The 22,565-nt window shown below is 48.7% G+C and overlaps 1 protein-coding gene across 1 annotated transcript in view; it reads left to right on the top strand.

Annotated features, from left to right (window-relative positions):
• Positions 1-22,565, top strand: part of SREBF2 (sterol regulatory element binding transcription factor 2) — a 53,281-nt gene that overhangs the window by 15,144 nt on the left and 15,572 nt on the right. Inside the window, exons 2-11 of the mRNA XM_039863321.1 lie at positions 7,373-7,807; positions 8,864-9,045; positions 9,743-9,889; positions 11,345-11,566; positions 12,404-12,518; positions 12,719-12,900; positions 14,453-14,645; positions 15,253-15,434; positions 17,494-17,770; positions 20,350-20,519. Of these exons, the coding sequence (XP_039719255.1) occupies positions 7,373-7,807; positions 8,864-9,045; positions 9,743-9,889; positions 11,345-11,566; positions 12,404-12,518; positions 12,719-12,900; positions 14,453-14,645; positions 15,253-15,434; positions 17,494-17,770; positions 20,350-20,519 (2,105 nt within the window). The remainder of the gene's footprint in view (positions 1-7,372; positions 7,808-8,863; positions 9,046-9,742; positions 9,890-11,344; positions 11,567-12,403; positions 12,519-12,718; positions 12,901-14,452; positions 14,646-15,252; positions 15,435-17,493; positions 17,771-20,349; positions 20,520-22,565) is intronic.

The following is a 22,565-nucleotide window of genomic DNA, read 5'->3' as shown; positions in this document are numbered from 1 at the left end:
AAAGCATTTAAAGTAAAACTTACTGTATGTAATGTAGCAGAATAAAATTTTTGAAAAGTCACCACATATCAAAGATTTATTGACATTATAAATGAGGAAACCAACTGTATGACAAAGATGGATCTAAGACAGTAAGGAAGGGGGAGCAGAGATAACTCTGTGACACAGTGGAAGGAGACTGGCCAGAAGGTCATTGTCAGGACAGAAGAAGAAAGAGCAATGAAGCAACTATTTACACAGTAGAAAAAAAGAATAGAAGAATAAGATTGCAAATTTAGGCGCAAAACTGGTTAATGTCTTACAGGCCAACATTAAAACGAAGCCTTTGAGGTTACCTGACAGAAATGTTCTGAACTTACCAGTTTTCTATGCCTGAATATCTGACGCTACAGAATGTAGTAAATAGAAAGTCAAGCAAGTTTGTTTCTATAGAGCCACAGGTGACTTTAGGTAGGCAGGTCAGGCTACTACCTCCAGTAAAACTTTAAAGGGACACTGTCTTTTTTTGGGGGGGTGGGGGGTACTTATTTTCAAGTTTAGATAATTTTTCTTAACAAATCACACACAAAAATAAATCACAATTGGCTTCAAGGGCTGAAAGATGGCTGGATCTCAGGTTGAAGAGTCCTTGATAAAAGTAATCGTAAATAGTTCTGAAATGGAGTTGTGAAATTCAGAAAGGAAGAAGGTGATAAAAAGCAAAGAAGATGAGGCTGGGAATCACATCCAGAGAGAGGCATGTGTGGAAAAGGGAGTAAAAGATCTTCCAGGGTCTCTGATAAGATAAGGTATGAGGTAGGTGGGAGGCGAAGTCCCTTGCAGTACGAGGGAACAGCAGTTGGTAGGAAGCTTTGTTTAAGACATTCCATTGGGTTTGAAAGACTGTTGGATCAACAGGGTACTCAAAAGAAAATGATTGTCACTGAGTGGGAGGCAGAGTATGGAAGTGGAGCAGAGATAACTCGGTGATACCCTGGAATGAGACCGGCCAGAAAGTCCTTGTACGGAAAGAAGAAAGAGCGATAGGAGGTGGTGCTGAGCATCACTCTCCTGGTTGAAACTGAGAGCTGGCTCAGGTGCCCTGCCGTGTTGGACCAGAGAAGCCAGGACTGGGCCACCAAGCTGGGGCCCTCTGAGGCTGCCCCTGAGAGAGAGCCAGGTGGACCATTTGAGAATGACTGGCTTCCCTTCATGCTTTTTGCTCTCAATTTTTCAAATATTTTATTACATAATATTTGATATATGCAAAGGAATATATGACACATTTGTGTATGTTATGAAATGCAAGCATAGGAGAAACCCCTCCTCTCCACCCAGTTCTTTCCTTTGTGGTTTCTTTGCCAGTAAAAGGAGTTTGTTCATCCCTGGCTTAAAATATAGGATGCCTGAGTCACTAATTTGCTGTCCTCTGTCATTCATCACCTTTTCCAGGAAGGAAGGTGGCCCAAGATCCCCTTGAAGTGCTTACCGGATGCTGACCTCATGCTCTGAGCCTCCTACCAAATAAGTGTGCCCCCTGGTGTCTAGGAGAGTGATTTTAGGCACTGATTTGCCTGTTAGAACAGTCCCTCTGTTCCTTATGTTATTGCTTGCATTTCAGGTCTTCTGTGTTGAAGGGTGTGGTTGACGGAGACACCCTTGCTCCTCTGGGTGACTTGAGTGGGGGCAACTGACGTTTTAAGTCCTGAGAAAGCAGTGGTGATCACAAAAGGCAGAATGGTGGAGAAAGGAAAAATAGTCTCATCATCGACCCTTATGTTCGATACTGGTCTACATTTGATTTTTTTTCTTATTGTAAGATTTTTAAATTATTAGATTAAAACATCCTAAGAAGAGAGATAGGATCATCAGCTTGAAAGCAGGACATGCCAAAAGGATACTTGTTGGGAATTAGATTTTGTGTTTACTTCCTTCTCCCCCACTGATTGTGGTCTGCCTCGTTCCCAGTGGCCTGCATATATCACACACCACATTTACTTCTGTGTCCTTACGTTTGTTGGGCAGAGCTCATGTGAAAGACAAAATGAACAAAAGTCAACGAAGGAAGTTTAGGTGAATATGCTTACAGTCTTAAGGACGAGGGACTTTTAAGTGTAACACAAAACTCTGTAATTTTACTATACGGTATTAAAATGTATATATCATCAATTCTGCTGTAATGCAACATATGCATTCCTAAAAATCACCACACTATGTAAAATTGTGCAGTAAAAACCACAGGGCTTATGGGGGGATGGGATTAGGATCACAACATTCAAAAATGTCAGAAGTGACAAAAAAGATAGAGAAAATAAATAAAAGAGCTTTTTTTTTTGTTTTAAGATAGGAACCTAATAAAACAGTGCAGCTTTACAGATGTTAAGGGGCTAAGAAATATATAAATACCACAATAAATATGGCACTGTACCCTGGAAAGTAGGTGAGGTTTGCTTGTGGAAGTGGGCGTTGGAAGGTCATAGATTGTGAGTTATTGTGAGTTATCGGTTAGTGACAGGAGGAGGCTATCTGAAGTCAGATGGAAAATCTTGACCTTTGTAGCGGAAAGTGGATGGTTGTGGTTTATAACACATGTAGTGACCTGACAAAGCTGGTAGATGTTTGAGGTGAGTGGGTGTGTACATTTTGTGTATTCCTGTGTGGCTCATTTCAGCTGGATATGGTTTTCTGCATTTTCTTGTGTTTCTGTAATGCATACATAAACACAATTCATGCTATGCTCAAATTATTCACTAATACATCCAATGCATTGGAACAAATTTGAATTTTCAAAATAAGAGTCAAAGCAAAACTTATAGTCAGAAAAACACTATGAATGATTTGTACTAGTTAATACTACGTGCCAGGCACTGCGCTGTAGATTCTATGTGAATTCTTTCTCAACAACCCCTTGAGTTAGGTATAATTGTTAGCCATATTTTATGGTTGAGAAAGCTCCAACTCAAAGAGGTAAAATTTGCCCCAAGTTACAAGGCTAGGACACGGTAACTCTTCATCACTATGTAATCACTATGCCGTTCTTTTTCCTGAACTAATTAAAAGTGACAAAGTGTGGCAATATTTGCAAATATATAAGAAAGAACAAATATCCATAAGACACAAAATTTTTTTCAAAACAAATAGCTCAATGGAAAGATGGACAAAGGTCAAAAGCAGGACAAAGGAAGAAATGCAAATGGCCAATAAAATCAGGAGCGGAGACATTCAACCTCATTTAGTACTCTTTCGCGTGAGTCAAAGCTATTAGGTGGGTTCCCGCCCTCCGCCCCCCCACTATCTGATGGACAGAAATAGATGTGGGGAAATGCTGGCAGGAGCAGAGATTGTTATAACCTTTCCAAAGCACACATACCTGTTCTTTGACCCAGCCATGTAACTGCTAGAAATTTATCCTAAGAAAATAGGGAAAAGATTTTGTACCAAGATCATTGTAAGAGTTGTTAATGCTGAAAAATTAAAAACACCCATCCATCATCACTAAGTGATTAAATTCTAGTGCATCAGTTCAATATAATACTATGAGACTCTCAGAAAGGGTGATGTTATATCCAGTATCCATAATGGTTGACAGTAAATATTCTTTATGCTTTACTAAGCAGAAAGAGATGTGTGTGTGTGTCTGTGTGTCTGTGTGTGTCTGTGTGTGTCTGTGTCTGTGCGTGCGCATGCTTGTGTATGTGAGCAAGCCTTGCTTAGGAAAGTCTGGACAGACACACATCAAAACATTGACAGTGGGTGTCTGGGGAGGTAGAATTACTGGACAATATTTTTATTTTTCATTTAACTTTTTTCTAAATTTTTCTATAATGAATATTTTACGATTTAAAAAAGAAAAGTATTTTAAAATACTGTCTAACATATACTTACTTTGCCAGCACATATATTAAAATACATTGTCTAGCACAAGGTGCATAATAAATACAAAATATAAGAGTAATGACCTAACAGGGCTAGGTAACAAATATCCACTAAAGCAGCAGTCCCCGACCTTTTTGGCACCAGGGACCAGTACTCCTCTGAGAATCTAACGCCTGATGATCTGAGGTGGAGCTGAAGCGGTGATGCTAGCCTTTGGGAGCAGCTGCAAATACAGATGAAGCTTCCCTTGCTTGCCTGCTGCTCACCTCCTGCTATGCAACCCTGTTCTTAATAGGCTACAGACTGGGACCTGGGTACCGATCCACTGCCTGGGGGTTGGGGACCCCTGCACTAAAAGACTATTGACTAACTGCATTATGGAGACCCCACTTGGGACCAGAATTAATCTGCTTAGATTTCAGGTTACCTCACTCACAGATAGGTAGATGCTGCTGGGCTGAGTGGGGCAAAGTGATTTATGTTACTTACAGGTCACAAGCTCCATAAAGTGCATGTGAACTTGGGATCATTTTGGATGGCTGTTTGCAGTGCTTTTAAAGAGCCCAAAATCCAGGTATAGGTTCTTGGGGCCCAGCCACCTTATTAGCAGACTTAACCCTTAATTTAAGAAGCAGCTAAAAATGTGGCTTGGTGGGGTAGGGTAACTGCCAGGAGCGCCCCTGCCAGTTGAGCCTGGGTTTGTGGGCCTGGGGGTGATACGCGCCCATCCCCGAGGAGGCTCGTATCCGGCTTTCAGCGGCTCATCATGCAGGAACCAGAACTTTATTTTCAAAGCTCTATAAAACCTATGTCTCCTCCCAGGCCTGCCTTTTCTAGGTTTCATGGCTCTCTGTGGAAATTAGAGCCTGTGTCATCAGAGCAGGAAACAGCAAAGAGACATTAGGATGCTCCCACGGGGGCAGCTGGGAGTTACAGAGCAAAACTGAGCCTGAGGCCGGCCTCCTGGGCCTTATTTCTCCAGGCCTCATTCCAGTTGGCAGGACCTCGCTTTCTTTGTCACTGCAGACCAGATGGGGTCCCCAGCAGGCCATGTGTGCCCTGCTGGAGCAGTAGCTCAAAGAGCTTCTTCCCATTACTTCCTCCTTCAAATGCCGGGTCTTAACAGGCCCTGTGCGCCACTCAGCCCGGTGCCCATCTGCCTGGCTGGAGATAGCACCACTGGAGCTTGTCAAGTGTGGGTTGAAAGGATTTATTTTTTTAATTTAAGTACTCCCATTCCATCTGCCTGCACATTCTTACCCTGCTTTGTGAGCTGAGCTTTGTGACCTCTCAGGTTACTTCGCCACCCCAACCACGTCTTCCCCACAAAGGGTTTAGAGGGCACTCAACGAGATGACATGAGTGGAGCCAAGTGCCTGTGCAGTGGGTGCTCGAAGCACCACTAATAGGGACCTTTATAAAGGTCCGTCTCTCACCAAGCGCTTTGCATAAATTATCTTGTTCACCCTCAACAACAAAGAAGCCAGGCGAATATCCTGAAGGCAGCCTTCTGTGGTGAGGAGACAGGGATGTAGAGAGAAGGAACCTGCCTACTTCACACAGCCGGTTAGGTGGGCCCCTTGAGACCTACCTAGTGCCAAAGCCTGTGCCCACCTACCAGGCCTCTGACCTCTGGCCTTCTGCCCTCCTTAGCGTTCCATGGATTAAAACAGTCACCCAGGCAGTGATGCTCTTGTGGCTCACAAAGCAGGCCTCTGTATCAGTTCCCCAGAGTCGACATCTTATGGGAATTCTGGAAAGCTCAACAAATTATTGGGTTTCTTTTAAACATTTTCTTAAAGCTTCTTATAATCTTGTGTTATACTTGGAATGTGTCAGCATTGAATTGTGTTTTGTTTAAATCTGGTGCTGAGTTTGAGGACAGTGTTTAGTTTAATCATGTTTTAAGGAATTAGAATTGGTATGAGTGACAGTATCTGCAGCAGTCTGTCCTTTGCTCCCTCTCACACACAACAGGCTGAGTGAGGACAGCAGAGTGTCAAGGTGTTGGTAAATAATACCACTACACAGTCTTTAAGCTTGTGAGATGCTGTTTTGCCAACAGGTTGAATTGACTACACACTTAAAGTGCTGAACTGCTAAGCTCGTTATCCTATATAGAGGTCACACTAGAAACTCCCAGTAGCATTCTGCCTAAGTAAGGGGTAAGGCTTCGTAGCCCAGGCCCCGCGCCCACACACACACACTCAGGTAGAGACCTGGGAGGGACCTACTGGTGGAGGTTTGGGGAAATTAATGGAGATGGTGTTTTGGGGAGCAGGTTGTTTATTTTGTTTTGTTGGGTGACTTAATTAGAGCATCCTATGGTCTTGAGGGTTTGAAGAGAGGAGTACCACAGTTTGAGAACAAGCAGTAGCTTTTTGGGAATATATTGGAGAGGAAGGGCGGGAGTGGGGGTGAGGGAGAGGCAGACAGCATAGAGAATTGTAGATCTGAAAATACCTGGGACAAAGTTGAGGCTCCAGACTGCTAATGGAGACCTGCCTGTGAGATGGAAGGTGTCGTGATAGATGAATTGTTAGTTGGGTTTCGGTAAACCTTTGCAAGGACTAACCAAGGGAAGAGGCCCTTTGGTCCGGGAATTCAGGGGTCCCAGGTACTTGGAGCATGTTCCAGATGGGGGCCACGGTCTCCAGGTGGACACATCCCATTGGCCCACAGACTCCTTGCCCTGAGCGGGGGGCACAGCCAGAGGAGGGCCAGATTGGGCCCTCTAAAGCATGGGGTCCAGGGCCCAGGTTGCTCTTTCCTAACCTCTGGCAGTGAATGCACTGTGGTGCACTTGAACACGAAGCTGGGAGACAGAGACCTGGCCGTGCCCTGACGAGCTGTGTGACCTTGGCCAAACAATTTCTCTGTTCTAGACTTCATGGATGATTTCCCATCATGATTTGGGGGCCATCAACTTCATCATCCCTGATTGTTCCCGAGGGTACCAGCAGTTCCCAGGGCTATGCCCATCATGGAGAGAAGGCCGGGAGCCTGCCTGTGATGAGGGAGAGTTAGGGTCTAGCACAGCTTTGCAGCCAGGCACGCGTGACTCCTGCTCTGCAAGGGGGAGCGGGTCTGAGACTGGAGGTGGCCTCACAGTGCAAGGCTCCTGAGCTTCAAAGCCTTAGGACAGTGATTACCCACTTCCTACCCCAGTGTCCCCAACTGTAAAATGGGACCAGCAATACCTTCCAAAAGGAACAGTCACCCGGGACAGATGTGGCTCCTGTTAAGCCTGATACAATCAGGAAGGTAAGTAGAAAGGGCCTGAATGTAGGGTGAGGAGAGAGCATCCGACAGATGGGGGCCGTCCCCTTCTTCCTTGGTTGGCCCTCTTGGCCCACGTGAATCCTCACACTAGAGGGAAGTGAGGGTTTCCTGACCTATTTCTGCTGTGATCTTGGGAACGCCATTGAATTTTCATGCCTCGGTTTCTTAAGCAAATTTGAAAGTTAATAGATATTTTGGATGGGCAATAAAACGACTCCTTTTCATTTGTTCACAGAGATGCTGCAGTTTGTCAGCAATCAAGTGGGAGAGTTTCCTGACTTGTTCTCAGAGCCTCTGTGTAGCTCATTCCCTGGTGGCGGCGGCAGCGGCGGCGGCGGCAGCGGCAGCGGCAGCAGTAGTAATGGCGGGGGCAGCAGTGGTGGAGCTGGGGACCCCTCGCTGCAGCGGCCCTTCGGCCAGGTCCCATTACCTTCCTTCTCTGCCTCGGGCGCCTCCTCCCAGGCTCCAGCCCTGCAGGTCAAGGTTTCCCCCACCACAGTTCTCACCCCGCCCAGGGTGACTCCGGTCCTTCAGCCCCGCCCCCAGCCCCAGCCCCAGGCTCAGCTGCAGCAGCAGACCGTAATGATCACCCCAACATTCAGCACCGCTCCCCAGACAAGGATCATCCAGCAGCCTTTGATATACCAGAATGCAGCTACCAGCTTTCAAGGTGATTCAGAAGTCAGATATGATAGTGATGAGTTGGTTCAAAAGTTTATGTGCCAATTGGCTGATACTTCCAAAGTCGACTGCAAATAGTTGTCCTCTAGGGATGACAGAATCTATCATTTTGGTCCTATCCGAATGAGTCTTTGGTAACTTGCACTAAGGACAGTGATGCAGGAACAGTTCACATTCTGCCTCTTCCAGTACCTTAATATCTGTTGTTCCTGCTTCGAGGATACTTGGTTGAAAAATCCAACAGGCAGAGTAGACACAGGGCTGTCCTGGAACTAGAAGTGGCGGCTTGACTAAAATTAGTCTTGAAACTTACCCCCAGGCAACAGCCAGATCTCGTCTGCTGCAGGCTGAGAACCATTCACTCAGCAAACATCTCATGAGCATCTGCCATGGAGAAGAATACAACTTTTAACACAGGTGCTAGGTCTCTGAGGAACAGGCCTCATAGTAGGCCCTCCCTGTATGTTGAGTTGATGAGTGATCGGCTGTGCCTTTTGTGCCTTTTCATCAGATGTTCCCTCTGGCCCTGTGGGGAGCCCTGGCTGGGATTAGCTTCACTCTGACAGCTCTTCATTGGGCTTGGAGGATTTAGAGGCTGGGGGGAGAGACATCAGGGCAGAAAGCTGAGACAGTATACTTTCCATTTGTTTCACGGGAGGAAATGCAGCCCCAGGGCCTCCTTAGTTCTCAACACCTGTTAACTCATTAACTCCCTTGCAGAGCGCAGTCACTTGCTGAGTAGCTTCCTTCACCTCCACCCCAGCACCCAGAGTAATAAAATAATTTGTACTTACTCCCTCAGAAATTGATGCAGCCCCTCTGGGTTGTTCTTGTTATCTAGACCAACTTGTAGTCTCTCCGCTACCTGCCTTTGCCTTGGGAATTTAAGAATCTCCAGGCCTAGGCTGAGTGAATGCCAGAGAGTCTTCAGCAGCAGGTGGGGAGTCGGGATTATTGTGGGGCACGCCATCTTCAGCTGTTGTCGCAGCTACAGTGACAGAATACATTCCTCGTCCATGTGACTTTTTTCTCCTCTTCTCTCAAGTCCTTCAGCCTCAAGTCCAAAGCCTAGTGACATCCTCCCAGGTGCAGCCGGTCACCATCCAGCAACAGGTGCAGACAGTGCAGGCCCAGCGGGTGCTGACGCAGACAGCCAGTGGCACACTGCAGACCCTCGCCCCAGCCACAGTGCAGACAGTGGCTGCGCCCCAGGTGCAGCAGGTCCCGGTAGGTGGCTGAAAAGGATTCAGAGAGGCACTGCTTGGGGCTCTTGGCTGGTCTTTGGCTGAAGATGTAGTCTGCATGCTAAGAAGGACCATCGGAGTGTAAGGGAGCAGCTCGTAGGGTGGGTACTGGCGCCTGGTCCCTGTAAGGCACCAGTGAGCTGGGTACAGAGACCTCGCTGAGGTCGTATCTGAGGATTGCACTGGCACTCACAGAGACTCAGTAAATGCAGATGTGTTAACCCATTTCCACAGATGATGAGTATAAAACTGGAAAGAAATGTGCCAAAATGTTTTTAAGTCATGTATCACAGTGAAGTGTATTTTCATACTAATGAAGTAATTGTCTATTTTTAAAAAAATCTTGGTTTATTATTTTTGCTTCTCGGCTAGGTTCCTGGATTTCCTGAACTTGTCCAAAATCAGACCTCTCTCCCTGCCACCATCCACCCCAAGCCGTGCCTGCTCTTCCCCCGCTAGACCCCTAGCACTGCCCTCCTCAAAGTCTTTCAGCCTTAAAATTCAGGGGGACCTCCTTTAGCTAGCTATATTCCTTTTCTTCCCCTCAACCCAGTAATCAAGTTGTTTTCTCAATTTCATGAAAATTTTATTTTCTCTTTCTTTCCCAGAGGGTCTATGCAGTAGGACGCTAATGCAAAATAGAGAAATAATTCCTTTTTTCTTCTTCCTTCTCCACCCAGGTCTTGGTACAGCCTCAGATCATCAAGACAGATTCCCTTGTTTTGACCACACTGAAGACAGATGGTAGCCCTGTCATGGCCGCAGTCCAGAACCCGGCCCTCACTGCCCTCACCACCCCCATCCAGACAGCCGCCCTTCAAGTACCAGTAAGAGCCACCTTCCCCTCTGCCTTCTGCTCCCTTTCTAGGAGGTGTTAGGCCTCAGAGGTCTTAGCGAAACCTGGGTATGCTGAGTAGGTGCAGAAGCTTTGTGGAAGGTGTCAGTCAAATTGTAAATATCACCCCCCTTAGATTTCTCCCCTTGAGAAGTCCCACCAGTGCGTGTTATGTGGTGGTGCTAGGGTCTAGAGCGGGAGAGGAACAGCAAGGCGCCCCAGTGCCTGGGCCGCAGCTCCACATGGGACTGGCTGCACTTTGCATCCTGCTGATGGAAGGTTGGCTTCTGAAGGACCCTCGACCCACCAGGCAGGGAGGGGCTCCAAGGTGAGGGACATGGGAGGCACCCACCTTCAGTTGTAGGGTTTCAGTCAGTTTTAGTATCTTCTGGCAAGAGAGTCTAGCAGAGTTAAAGGTGATCAAAATTCAAAAGCAAGCTTTATTCATAAAAGCCAAGAACTGGAAACAACCCACATGTCCACCCAGAAAGATAACATACAAATACGTGACTGAACCTCAAAAATAGTATGTTGAGTGAAAGCTGTGTATAGGGAAAGAGTTCGTTCTAATGATTCCATTTAGGAGAAGTTCAAGAAGAGCAGAACTAAGCTATGGTGAGGGGTCAGAGCAGATTACAAGGGAGGGAGGGGCACGAGGGAACTTTCTAAGGGGTAGAAATGCTCTGTGTCTTGAGTCTGGCTTATCTGAGTGACACACATTGTGTACATACATAAAAATTCATCAAGATGTATACTTGATGTGTGTGTTTTTCATTGTGTGTGAATTATTTCTTGATAACTAATGAAGTTGAGCAGCTTTTTATTCTTGGTCATTTGGATATTTGAGGCCATTTATTGAAAAAAAAAACTAAAATTAGTAAAAATAGAAACAAAGAAAGGGGAAAGCAGATTTGATGGGAGAAGTGGGGAAGCCTCTACGGTTGGCCTATTTATTTAATAAAATGGCTCTGATGAGAGTGTCATTTCTGCCCTTGAGCTTTTTGATAGCCAAATTGTTAAGGAAATGCAGTAAGTTGCTTAATTGTCATGTGAGAGGAAAAAATGTGTCAGACATTAGGAAAAAGTTTTCCTTGGGGCCAGAGTGACGTGGTGTGCTGTATGCGAGCTCAGAGGTGGTTGGTTGATGGTTTGACAGCAAAGCAGAAATCATGTGACTTGTTTCTGGACCCCTGGATCAAAGGTTAAGACAAATTTCTCCACGTTAATCCTATTGAAGTCCAGGCAATGGGCAGTGATTCTGAAAGAGGCATAGGAACTGAGGTACGGTGGCTCCTCAGGTTTCCTGGCGCCCACCTTCACCCAGAAAGGGTCTCCAGCCACCCAGAGCATTGCCAGGTGATGCCACATGGCCAAGGCCCCAGGTTCGTCTTGTGAGAGCACTTTATTCAGACTAACCAAGGGGTAATTCTGCCTGTGTCTGTTCTAGACCCTGGTGGGCAGCAGCGGGACCATCTTGACCACGATGCCTGTGATGATGGGGCAAGAGAAAGTGCCCATTAAGCAGGTACCTGGGGGAGTCAAACAGCTTGAGCCACCCAAAGAAGGAGAACGACGGACGACACACAACATCATTGAGAAGCGGTATCGTTCCTCCATCAATGACAAAATCATCGAATTGAAGGACCTGGTCATGGGGACAGATGCCAAGGTAGGTGCTAAGCAGAATGGCAGTTCACGCCCTGCCATCTCTCCGCTACCTGCCTTTGCCTTGGGAATGTAAGAATCTCTAGGCCTAGGCTGAGTGAATGCCAGAGTGAGTTAGAGCTGCTTTCTTGTTAAAGCATCTTGGAATTTTTCAAGATTACAAAATATTAACCAACATAAGGGGACTGCTGGGGCTTAGTAAGACAGTCGCCTCCCTGGACCTTTGACCCTGCTATGCGGTGATCATGGACCCCAGAGTCACAGGCAGAGAAACGCCTGCCACTCAACAATAAATAGGGGAAATTGATTTTTTTGTATATTTCTGGTGTTTCAATGAATGTGTCTTCTGGCACATAATTTTTTTAACTGTTACCTGTTTATCATTGCCTGTTTTGAAAGGAAATTTCACTCTCCTTGTAGCCTACAAATCTGAAAGGTACTAATATACCTTTACTTAAGATAACAATCTAACAGGGCCCCGGTTTTTTGTCATTTGTTTTTCTTAAAGTTTGTTTGGTGCTAGGATTATTATAGGAAGTAGTCATAGTAGCTAAATTTATTTTTCAAGTCACTGTGTGCCATGCCAGGAGCTAAGCTCTTTACATATGTTCTCTCACTTAGCCCTCACTGCAAGCCTATGATTTATATCATTGAGGAGGAAAGAGGTTCAGAGATAGCAAGTGACTTGTCCTGGCAGCACAGCTAATCAGCAGGAGAGCCAGCATCCGAACCCAGCACCTCCCGCTCCAGAGCCATGCTTTCACTCCTCGCGCTCTGGGCCACTGCTCTCCTCACTGTGCAGCCTGCACCCATGACACTGTGTTTTCACCCGTCTTTCCAGATGCACAAGTCTGGTGTTCTGAGGAAGGCCATCGACTACATCAAATACTTACAGCAGGTCAATCACAAACTGCGCCAGGAGAACATGGTGCTGAAGCTGGCAAGTCAGAAAAACAGTGAGTGTGCTCATTGAGAAGAGGGCTGTCAGACCTTGTGGTTATAGGCGAAATCCTGTGCAGGGCACTTGGGGGGGCCCACACATGCGTACAAGGTGCCTCCTGGAGTGAAGGAGGAGCTGGGGCCATGTGCTTCTCTCCCGGCCCCGGTGGGGCTCTGTAAAAAACAGGCCATTTGCCAGGTGGAATTTTCTTTGCAGAGCTCCTGAAGGGCATCGACCTAGGCAGCCTGGTGGACAATGATGTGGACCTGAAGATCGATGACTTTAATCAGAATGTCCTTCTGATGTCCCCTCCGGCCTCTGACTCAGGGTCCCAGGCCGGCTTCTCCCCCTACTCCATCGACTCTGAGCCTGGAAGTCCTCTGTTGGATGAGGCAAAGGTATGAGCTTTTAAAACCCCTGGATCTCTCCCATCTCTAATCTGATGGTAGGTAGGCTGCAGACAGGGGCCAGGCCCCGTGTTCAGAGGGCCTGCGCTGGTAAGGAACAGGAATTCTGTGTAATTAGCCAGGTCCTGAAGAATAAAGAGAAAGAAAACTGACTCTGTGAGGGGAAACAGCCCTTCTGTTCCCCCCTAGAGTCAGCTTAACTGGTTCAGTGCAGTCCGGTTTAACGGGTCTTTGCTGAAAGGGCCCACCAGAGAGGAATGAGGGCCAGATTCAGAGCAGGAACACGCAGCAGCTGTCCCGTGCGTGCCAGGCATTGCTGGAGGCACCTTGTTACTTCCCTCTCCCGTAATGGGCCTGGGAGGACCACTTTGTGAGGTTCATCTGCTGGTTTAGGACGAGACTGCCTTTGGGTCCTCTTCCAGAAATGATTCCAATTTGCAATCTAGCAAATAACGTTCCAACCAAGGGCCTTTGATAGTCTAAGAAAGCCCCTCCAGCGGTTGTCATTTAATGGAATTGGTTAAAGGAGGACGGAGCCCAGTGATCTTCCTGGGACCCTGTGGAGACCACGGAGTCTGTGCCATTTTTTGACGTTGGCGTTTTCTAACTCTGAAAGCCCAAAGTTTTCTTCTAGTGTACATTTTTGATCAAACTTCATAGTATGTGTGCTCAGTTTTACTAAGGAAGCTGTAATTTTGAAATACTTTATAAATGTGATTGATAACAAAAGGCCACATGACATATACATCGAATTGACAGGATATTTGAACATCAGAAGAAATTTTCAAATGGTTTTAAAATTTCGAAAAGGAGTGGAATGGTATGTACACATTGGCAGTCGGGGAAGATCTGGTGCCAGGCTTCCTCCCTCCCTCACTGTGGACTCCTCGGGTGGGTGAGGCCTCTGCCTCCAGTTCTTCCTCCGTAAAACGGAGAGAGAAAAAAAGGCAACAAAGAAGATTTTAGAACAGGCACACTCCTGTGCTTAGATCCACACTGAAGTGCGGTCTTTAATCGACACTACTGAGGTATAATTTCTGTGCAGTGAAATAAATATACCTATTGTATAGTATCGTTCAGTATTATCCTTCATACACTTATATAACTGGCTCTGTAATCAAGATATAGAACATTTCTGTCACTCATAAAGCTCCTTTGTATACTTTTGTAGGTAGTTCATATACCCCTCTCCAGCCTCAGACAACTATTGCTTCGTTTGTCACTTAGATTAGTTTTGCCTGTTGTGGAATTACACAGAAACGGAATCATGTGGTGTGTTTTCTTTTGTGATGGAGCTCTATTTTAAAAGCACAGTGCATGTACCGTTGGTCTTTAGAACATGCTCTTCTCCCAGGTGGCCAGGGGTGAGTGCTCCAGTGCTGGAGAATTGAAGACTTCTTAGTCCCCTGCTCACTTTACTCCTGTCTGACTTCATGGTCTCAAATTTAAATCTCACAATCTGGTTCTGATCTGTATAAAAATATAATGCTGTAAAAACCCATGCGGTATTCACTCATTCTAACTTCGTGGCCCTGTTTTGAAGGTCAAGGATGAACCGGACTCTCCTCCCATAGCGCTGGGCATGGTGGACCGCTCGCGAATCCTGCTGTGTTTCCTCACCTTCCTGTGCCTCTCCTTCAACCCCTTGACTGCCCTGCTGCAGTGGGGAGGGGCCCACGACTCTGACCAGCACCCATACTCAGGCTCTGGCCGCAGCATACTGTCACTTGAGTCAGGTGGGTGGAGGTCCCCTCGTGTCACCCCGGCATGGGTAGGCTGCTGTGGGGTAGACCGACCTGTGTGCAGACTGCTCGGCTCGTCCACCAGGTCCTGACGGTTTTGGTAGGGAGCCCCCACCTGCTTGTTTCTGATAGGGACTGGCGTAAGTCACAGTTTAGAAGTAACGGAGCAAACTTGAGTTCAGTCAGAAGGAGCAAAACAAATCGGGAATCCACACTGCCATAATCCCCAGGAATGTGGGGTGGGGGCTGTACCTATTTGAAGGAGGATGTGGTGCTTTTGTCTGAGTCATGAAACCAATGGCCTAACTCCCTTGGCTAGCAAAAGGTGGTTGTGGCACTCAACTCTGTAGTGACAAGAGCTACGGGGTTATGGTTTAGGCCCTAGAATTGCCCCAGTTTTCCCTGTAGTGTGGATTATTCCTGTCCTGAGCACTTAGACATTGTTAATAAATGAAGCAATCTTGTTATCCGCCCTTTCTTCTGAAAATGAGGTAGAAGGCTCTTTCGTATCACAATGTCAGGGTCAGTCAGGTGCCCTGCAGTCCCCAGGGCCGCTCCAGGGGGCCCTTCCTCACGGGTTTGCTGGGACGCTGCTCTTTAGGTTCTGGGGGCTGGTTTGACTGGATGATGCCAACGCTCCTCTTGTGGCTGGTGAATGGTGTGATTGTCCTGAGCGTCTTTGTGAAGCTGCTGGTCCACGGGGAGCCAGTGATCCGGCCACATTCGCGTTCCTCTGTCACCTTCTGGAGGCACCGGAAGCAGGCGGACCTGGACCTCGCCAGGGTGAGTTCTGCCATCTGCCTTTCCCCTTCCTCCCACAGGTTCAGGTGATAACTCAGCAATTTGTGTTGAATACCCCAGCGAGTAAAGTCCTATGGGAGGTGCTTGTGGTATGCGGTTGCGGGGGAGGGACCCTGCCCCTAACAGTCACAGGACAGCAGAAATGGGGTACCTGTGTGTAAATAATTCTATGGACACAAGATGACAGAGGAAGAGTAAGGTCCTACGAGAGTTTGGCGCAGAAGAGATGCTTTGAGGGGACATGGGACCTGAGGAGGACAGTCAGGGTAAGAAGGGACCTGCCAGGTGGAAAGGAAGGCATGAATGGATAGGAGATTTGGGGACCAGCAAGTGGATGAGTGTGTCTGGGGTGCAAAAATGTCAGGGAGAGAGGAGGAGAAAGGCTGGTTATGTAGCTAGGGCCCAAGTTGGAGAGGTCTTGACTAGTAACTGACTTGGGGCTTTTTTCCCCACATCTGTGGAGAACGAGAAAGGATTTTGAGCAGGAAGATCAGCTGAATGCTTTCTTTTGAAATCAACAAAAGAGTTTATGGGAAGGATTCTAGGGCAACTCACAGCACTGAAGGAAGAGTTAAACATCCATCCACATCTTGGGAGGAACAAGAACCAGCACAACCCTCAGCAGAAAACCATGGGCCTGCTCTCCTGCATTGGGGATCTGATTGACCAACCTGGATGCACCCGCCATGCCCAGGGCTGTGGCTCCTGGAGTATAGATGCAGGATCCAGTTTGTGTTTAGATTGTCGTCCTGGCAGCTGTGTGAAGGATGGATTGGAGGAGGCAGACACAAAATGCACGGGAGTGAGTAGCAGGCTCTTAGAATAGGCAGTGGGGTGGGGCAAGGAGTGGCAGGGATCTGGGATTGAGGAAAGGCATGGGAGAGGCTGAAGATGCGGTGGGCGCTGTCTAAGCTGTGTTGTTTAGGAGCGCTATGAGAGGACCCTATAGAGTGAGAAGCAACCAGGAGACGGGCTGTGGGCGCTGAGGCAGGTCGGGACCTGAGTGTATTGGAAACTGCTCATCTGCCAGGACCATGCTCAGAGAGGGTTGGATTGGTGAGTCGGAAGAGGCACTGGCCAAAGCCTGAGCCTTGGGACTAGCCAGCCTTCATGGGAAAGCTGGGGAAGAGGAGCCAGAGGCACAAGGAAAGGCTCCCTCCTTTGGAATCTAAATACAGGTGCTTCTCCTGGCTGGAAAGATGCCGCTGCCACCGTAGAGACTGTCACTCTCATAGCGTTGTCATCGGCTTTCCTTTCGTAATGATCCGCTTTCTTGTAATGATGAAGGACAAGTACAGGTTTCATGCCCACTGCATAGTGTGCGAGAGGAGCGTTTACTTCCATTTCTCAGGACTGTGCAGCCTGAGTCTTCGAGCCCCCAGTAATGAAACAGAGAGAAGAGAGAGAGAGAAGGGGGTGGGGGGCTTCCATACAGGGCCATAGACTCTCCACAGACCCTCCCACGTTGGCAGCGTAGTTCATCCAGATCTCTGGTTAGAGCAGTTTAGCCATGTGTTTACCCAAAACTGTGGTTCTCAGACTTTAGCAAGCATCGGAATGACCTTGGGGCCCCAACCCCAGAGGTCCTGGTTAGGTCAGGGAGGGTGGGGCGGAATATGTATGGTCCCAGGGGCTGATGCTGCTGGTCTCCAGGGACCACACTTTGAGAACCTAAAAGACCACGTAGTGTGTCATCTAAATCCACATTATCATCTTATGTATAAAAGCTGCTGTAGAAAACTTCAAAGAATATTTGCTTAAAGGTAAAACCCAGTACAATCCCAATTTAGTAAAAGAGCTGGGAGGAAATATATCAAAATGTCAGTGGTCATTCTGGGGGATAAGAGTACCTGTGATTTCTTTTTTCTCTTTCTTTCTTTTTTTTTTATTGTAGCTTTCCGAATTTTCCCAGATTTTCTTCAGGGAGCATGTATTACTCTGATAGTCTGGACAATGGAGGGAAAGTAAAAGTTTTTTTAAAAAACAAACAAAAAGCCCACAGGAAGGCCAGAAAGCATTACACCTTCTTGCCGCTTTCTAGGGGGATTTTGCAGCTGCTGCCGCCAACCTGCAAACCTGCCTGTCGGTGTTGGGCCGGGCACTGCCCACCTCCCGCCTGGACCTGGCCTGCAGCCTCTCCTGGAACGTGATCCGCTACAGCCTGCAGAAGCTGCGCCTGGTGCGCTGGCTACTCAAGAAGGTGTGCCAGCGCCGGCAGGCCACCCCAGCCACTGCGGCTGGTTTTGAGGACGAAGCTAAGGCCAGCGCCCGGGACGCGGCCCTGGCCTATCACAGACTGCACCAGCTTCACATCACAGGTGAGGGGCACCACCGCTGCCTGGCTTGCCTTGAGGCGCCCCGTGCCCTCTCTCCACTCCCGCCTGGCTTGAGGTTTCCGCCCCCATCCAAGCCCCTTTCACACTGCTCTTTTTGTGGTCACAGACCCTCTGCCCGCACCAGGAGCCGTCACTGTAGTTCCTTGATTTACAGCACACGTACCGTTTCATGTTAAGGTCTCTGCGCTTAGGTTGTGTCCTCTACACAACGACATATCGGGGTTGAGTTGGCAGTGTTTTTTCCTTAGTGATACTTTAATGGTGAAACTTAAAAACTTAGATTCAATGAAATATGATCATTTATTTTGTTCAACAAAGTCCTGCCGTGATAGCAAGGCAGACAGGTCCGCAGCGAATCACAGTTCAACGCAGTAGAGGTAGCAGGATGGGGCTCCCGTGGGGGCAGGGCTTGTTGGGGTGGGTTCCAGGAACGCCCTCCTGGGAAGTCTGGGCTTTGCAGGGAAGGCGCATAGCGTTCACCAGCTCTGCAGGAGGGAGCTGCAGAAGGGAGCATGCCTTCCAGGCTGAGAGACATTCCCAAGGAGGAGCCCCAGCTGGGGCGGCTCTGAGGAGAACTTCTTCGTATGTAGTCCTAACGTGAGCCATGCAAGGGCAGAGTGGCAGGAGCCAGGGCAGTGAAGGGCATTAGGAAAATTATGGCATCGTCAGATTGGTGCTTTTCCGGAGTCGAGAAGGTTCTGTGGTGGCATGGTGGATGGAGAGGGTCACGGTTAGTGTCAGGGAGGCCGGTGGGAGCTGATGCAGATGAAGACGCATGCCGTCAGGAGATGGAGTGAGAAAGCAGAAGTGGGATTGACAGGACTTGGGGACTCATTGGATGCGAAGGGTCAGGAAAGGAGTGGCTAAGATGATTCCCCTGGTTTCTTGAGCATCGGGTGAAAACATTGTTGCCACCAGGTGAGGAAGACGGGAAAAAGAGCAGTTTTCCTGGGAGCAGACAAGGAGTCCCATTTGGGACACTTCCCTGTGCAACATGGAGGGGAGTATTTAGTGGGCGATGGACATACCGGATCCGCAGACCAGGGAAAGAGCTGGGTCTCCGGCCTCCTGGTGAGAATGAAAGCCTCGAGAGCTGATGGGAGGGCTTGTGGTGAAGGGGACACTCAGGCATCGCGTGGACAGGGCCAGCCAAGGACAGAGTCGGGCAGATGCTGTCAGAAGAGGGGCAGCCGGGGTGGTAAGAAGCCGAGAGGCCTGGTGCTGGAGGAGCAGTCGGAGAGGGTTTAAGAAGGGAGTTTGCTGCTCAGACACGTCATAAGCTGAGGGCCAGAAAGCGGCAGCAGGCTGTGTAGCAGGAGCTGGAAGGCGGCGGACATGTCCTGGTGGCTAAGGCAGCTTCAGCCCAGGTGGGGGCCGCCTGCGGGATTTAACTCCTGGGCCCATGGCAGAGTTCCAGCAGAGCATCCCCCGCTGCAGATCTTCCCTGCTGTGCTCTTCTCTGCCCTGCAGCGTGCCCTCTGGCCCTATCCCAGATCTCCGATCAGGAGGCTGTGTCCTCTTAGCCGTCAGCTTCTGGAGAATTCCAACTGGAGCCGTTCACTGGGCACTCTGTGGGCCAGGCTCTGTGCAAGGCACTGACAGGGACAGAGGTGACTGAAACATGGTTTCCACACTGCCTTCCACTCTCCCCCAAAGAAGAAAGCTCGATGATACCTCCTCGGGTAGACTGACACTTGACACCCTGTGAAGTGTGGAGGTCGAGGTCTCCCTACTCTGATAAAAAGACCAGGGAGGCAGGGCGGCCCAGGGGGAAGAATGTAGAGCTGGGTGCAGTCAGGCTTGGCCACTCTCTGGGTCTCTGACATGGGCCCACCCTGAGGTTCAGCTTCCTCCTCAGTGAGGTAAGGAGACTGCTTGCCCTGGCCACCTCCTGCCCCTGAGGTAAGGACCAAAGCAAGTGACAGTGTGAAAGCTCAGAGCCTTGATGGGCCCTCGTGTTTGTGCAAGGTCACTTCTGCCCTTGTCTTCAGGTCACCCCAGATGAGCAGTGCAGCCCTCGTACAGGAGGGTGTATAAGCCTTTCTTGGCCATCCAGCTAAGCTAAGATGTGTCCAGGTGTGTCATTGGTCAGTTTTGTGTTTTTCTCCCTCAAAAGGGTATGTGGTTATGTACTGCGGAGTCTGTTTACATGAAAATAAACTCACATCAGCAATTTCAGATTTTTTTCCTTGTCTCTCTTTCAACATTTGGAGACATAAAACTGTATTAGCAGAACGTGGCTGTGCTGCTGCCACTGCTTTGGAAAGCATTACGGTGTGAACCCCCGAGTGCTCTGCAAGGACCTACGGTCATAACCGCTCCCAACGCGCCCATGTGGACAGCGCCGGGTACCGTGACATGCATTTTCTCTTGTTCCCCTGTGAGGTGGAAAGCAACACACAGTTGCTAAGTTGCAGAGCCCGGCACCTGTCCAGGACTGTCTGATCGCAGAGCTCACGCACTTTCTCCTTCAGTGCGGCTGCTGCTGTGTGCTAGGGAAGGCAGGAAAAGGCCTGGTTTGGGGGATCTGTCAACACTGGTGTCTGTTTCTGCCGCCACAGGGAAGCTCCCTGCGGGGTCCGCCTGTTCAGATGTCCACATGGCCTTGTGCGCTGTGAACCTGGCCGAACGTGCAGAGGAGAAAATCCCGCCGAGCACGCTGGTGGAGATCCACCTGACTGCTGCCATGGGGCTCAAGACCCGGTGCGGTGGCAAGCTGGGCTTCCTGGCGGTGAGTACCTGCAGTCCCTTCCGCCAGCCTTTGCCGGCGGCTTCCCCAGCCAGGAGCTAAGACAGGGGTGGGCCCTGCCCCCGGTGCCGGCCACCTGGAGGGGTAGACGGTCATTCAGCAGGTCATTCTGCAAGTACCTGTGGCAGTGACAGAACACACCAAAAGATCCCCTTCGTGGCCCTGCGTAAGCAGGACATTTTGGTCCCTTGAGGTAAGAAAATGGATTTGGTGATAACGGAGCAACTCATGTTCGGGCGTTAGTATGGACTCTTGCTCTTCAAGTGATCGTAAAAATTCTTGCAATCTTTTGGCTGTGTTGTGTTTCCTGGTTCTTTTATTCGCTCAAAAGGTATCTTTTGGGTCCTTTGTGTTGATCACGGCGCTGTGGATCCAGAAATGGAAGACCGTTCACTTCTGCAAGGAGCCCGGGTCAGACCTGGGGGCGGCGGGGACCGTGGTTATCAGGCGCCTCAGGAATTCACAGTTGGCTAGTTCACAGGCCCTGTTATCAGCTAGTTCCCAGCGTCTCCTGCCCTTAGGCTTTCTTTTACTGCAGCAGAAACGGGCATTTTATTCAGTGCCCACTTCCAGTAGGCTGCTGAATACATCAGCTGTATTCAAAACAGAATGATCTCATCTGTTTGTTTCCATATCTCATAGTGGCACTGATGAGCTGAGAGCAAACAAGAACATCCCCTATGGTGACACTGATATTTCGTAAAGTGCGTCACGATAGTCGGGGTGACAGAGAGCGTGGGAAAGTCAAGTGTGCTTTCCATGTCTCAACTTTGTTTCCGTGACCCTAGACAAGAAGCTCGTTCAGCAGATGTTACTGAGTCCCCGCGCTGAGCCAGGCACTTCTTGGGCGGTCGTGCAGCAGAGAGGAGGCATTTGCCCTGTCCTCAGGGAGCAGACGGCCTGGCAGGCAGTCCAGGCCAGGACCAGGTCTTCAGGATGGTCAGATGGGGGGCGCTAATCTTGCTGCCTGGAGAGCACACTGGGCTCCCGACCCCGTGTTTGGGCGAGTTGGGGGGTGCTCTTGGAGCTAAGCACATCTAGGCTGAGAGCAGGCGCCATTGGCCAGGCTGCTCCCTGTTCCTTTTTTTTTGTCTCAGTACTCTGGGCCGATGTTGTCACACTTGTAACTTCTCTGTCCCCAGAAATTATTTCGAAGACATTAATTTTATGTAAATACCATGTACATACAGAAAAATGCACGCATTTACAGCTTGAATTTTCACAAAGTGAACTCACCCATGTGTAGTAACCAGCCAGATCAAGAAGTAAAGCTTTCCCATCACCCCCAGAAGCCTCTCACACGCCTCCCCCACTCACCCTGCCGCCCTGCCCACACATGAAGGCAACCATTATTCTAAATTCTGACACTATAGCTTAATCTGCCTGTTATTTATTGTTCCTGTAAACTTTTTATTGAAGTACAGCGTGCATGTAGGAAAGTACACAACCAGCAGACAGATCAAGAAACAAGAGCGCAACCAAGACCCCAGAAGTCTCTCTTGAGCCGCGCCCCTTGCAGTCAGCAAACTGCCCCTCCCCCTGGGCCCTCTGGCCGGAGTAACCAGGCCTGATCACCTCAGCTGCTTTGCCTCTGCTGAAGCTTTGTAGAAGGAGTCGTGCAGTGTGTTCTCTACATGCCTGGCTACTCCCGCTTGGCGTCATGTGTAAGATCCGTTCATGTTGTTGCGTATGGTCATAGATTTGTCCATTCTCGTTGCTTTGTATATTCCACTGTGTGACTAGACTCTTGTAGGTGGACTTTCGAGTTGCTTCCTATTTTTGGTTATCATGAATAGTGCCACTGTGAATGTCCCTGTTCATCCCTCGGTGAACATGTGACTGTGTTCCTAGGGATAGTTTTGCTGGGCCAGAGGCTCAGCTTTAATAGACGCCGCTTGACAGTTTTCCAAAGTGATTGTACCAACTTCCATGCCACGAGTTTGGTCCGTGTCCTTACCAAACACATGATCTCGTCAATTTTGATTTTTTAAGTCCTTTTGGTGGTATCTCATTGTGGTTTTATTTGAA

Source organism: Pteropus medius, unplaced genomic scaffold, assembly GCF_902729225.1.
Source record: "Pteropus medius unplaced genomic scaffold, Ma_sr-lr_union100, whole genome shotgun sequence".
NCBI classification, from domain to species: Eukaryota; Metazoa; Chordata; class Mammalia; order Chiroptera; family Pteropodidae; genus Pteropus; species Pteropus medius.
Note: the sequence above shows the minus strand (reverse complement) of the source record. Positions and strands in the feature narration are given on the sequence as shown.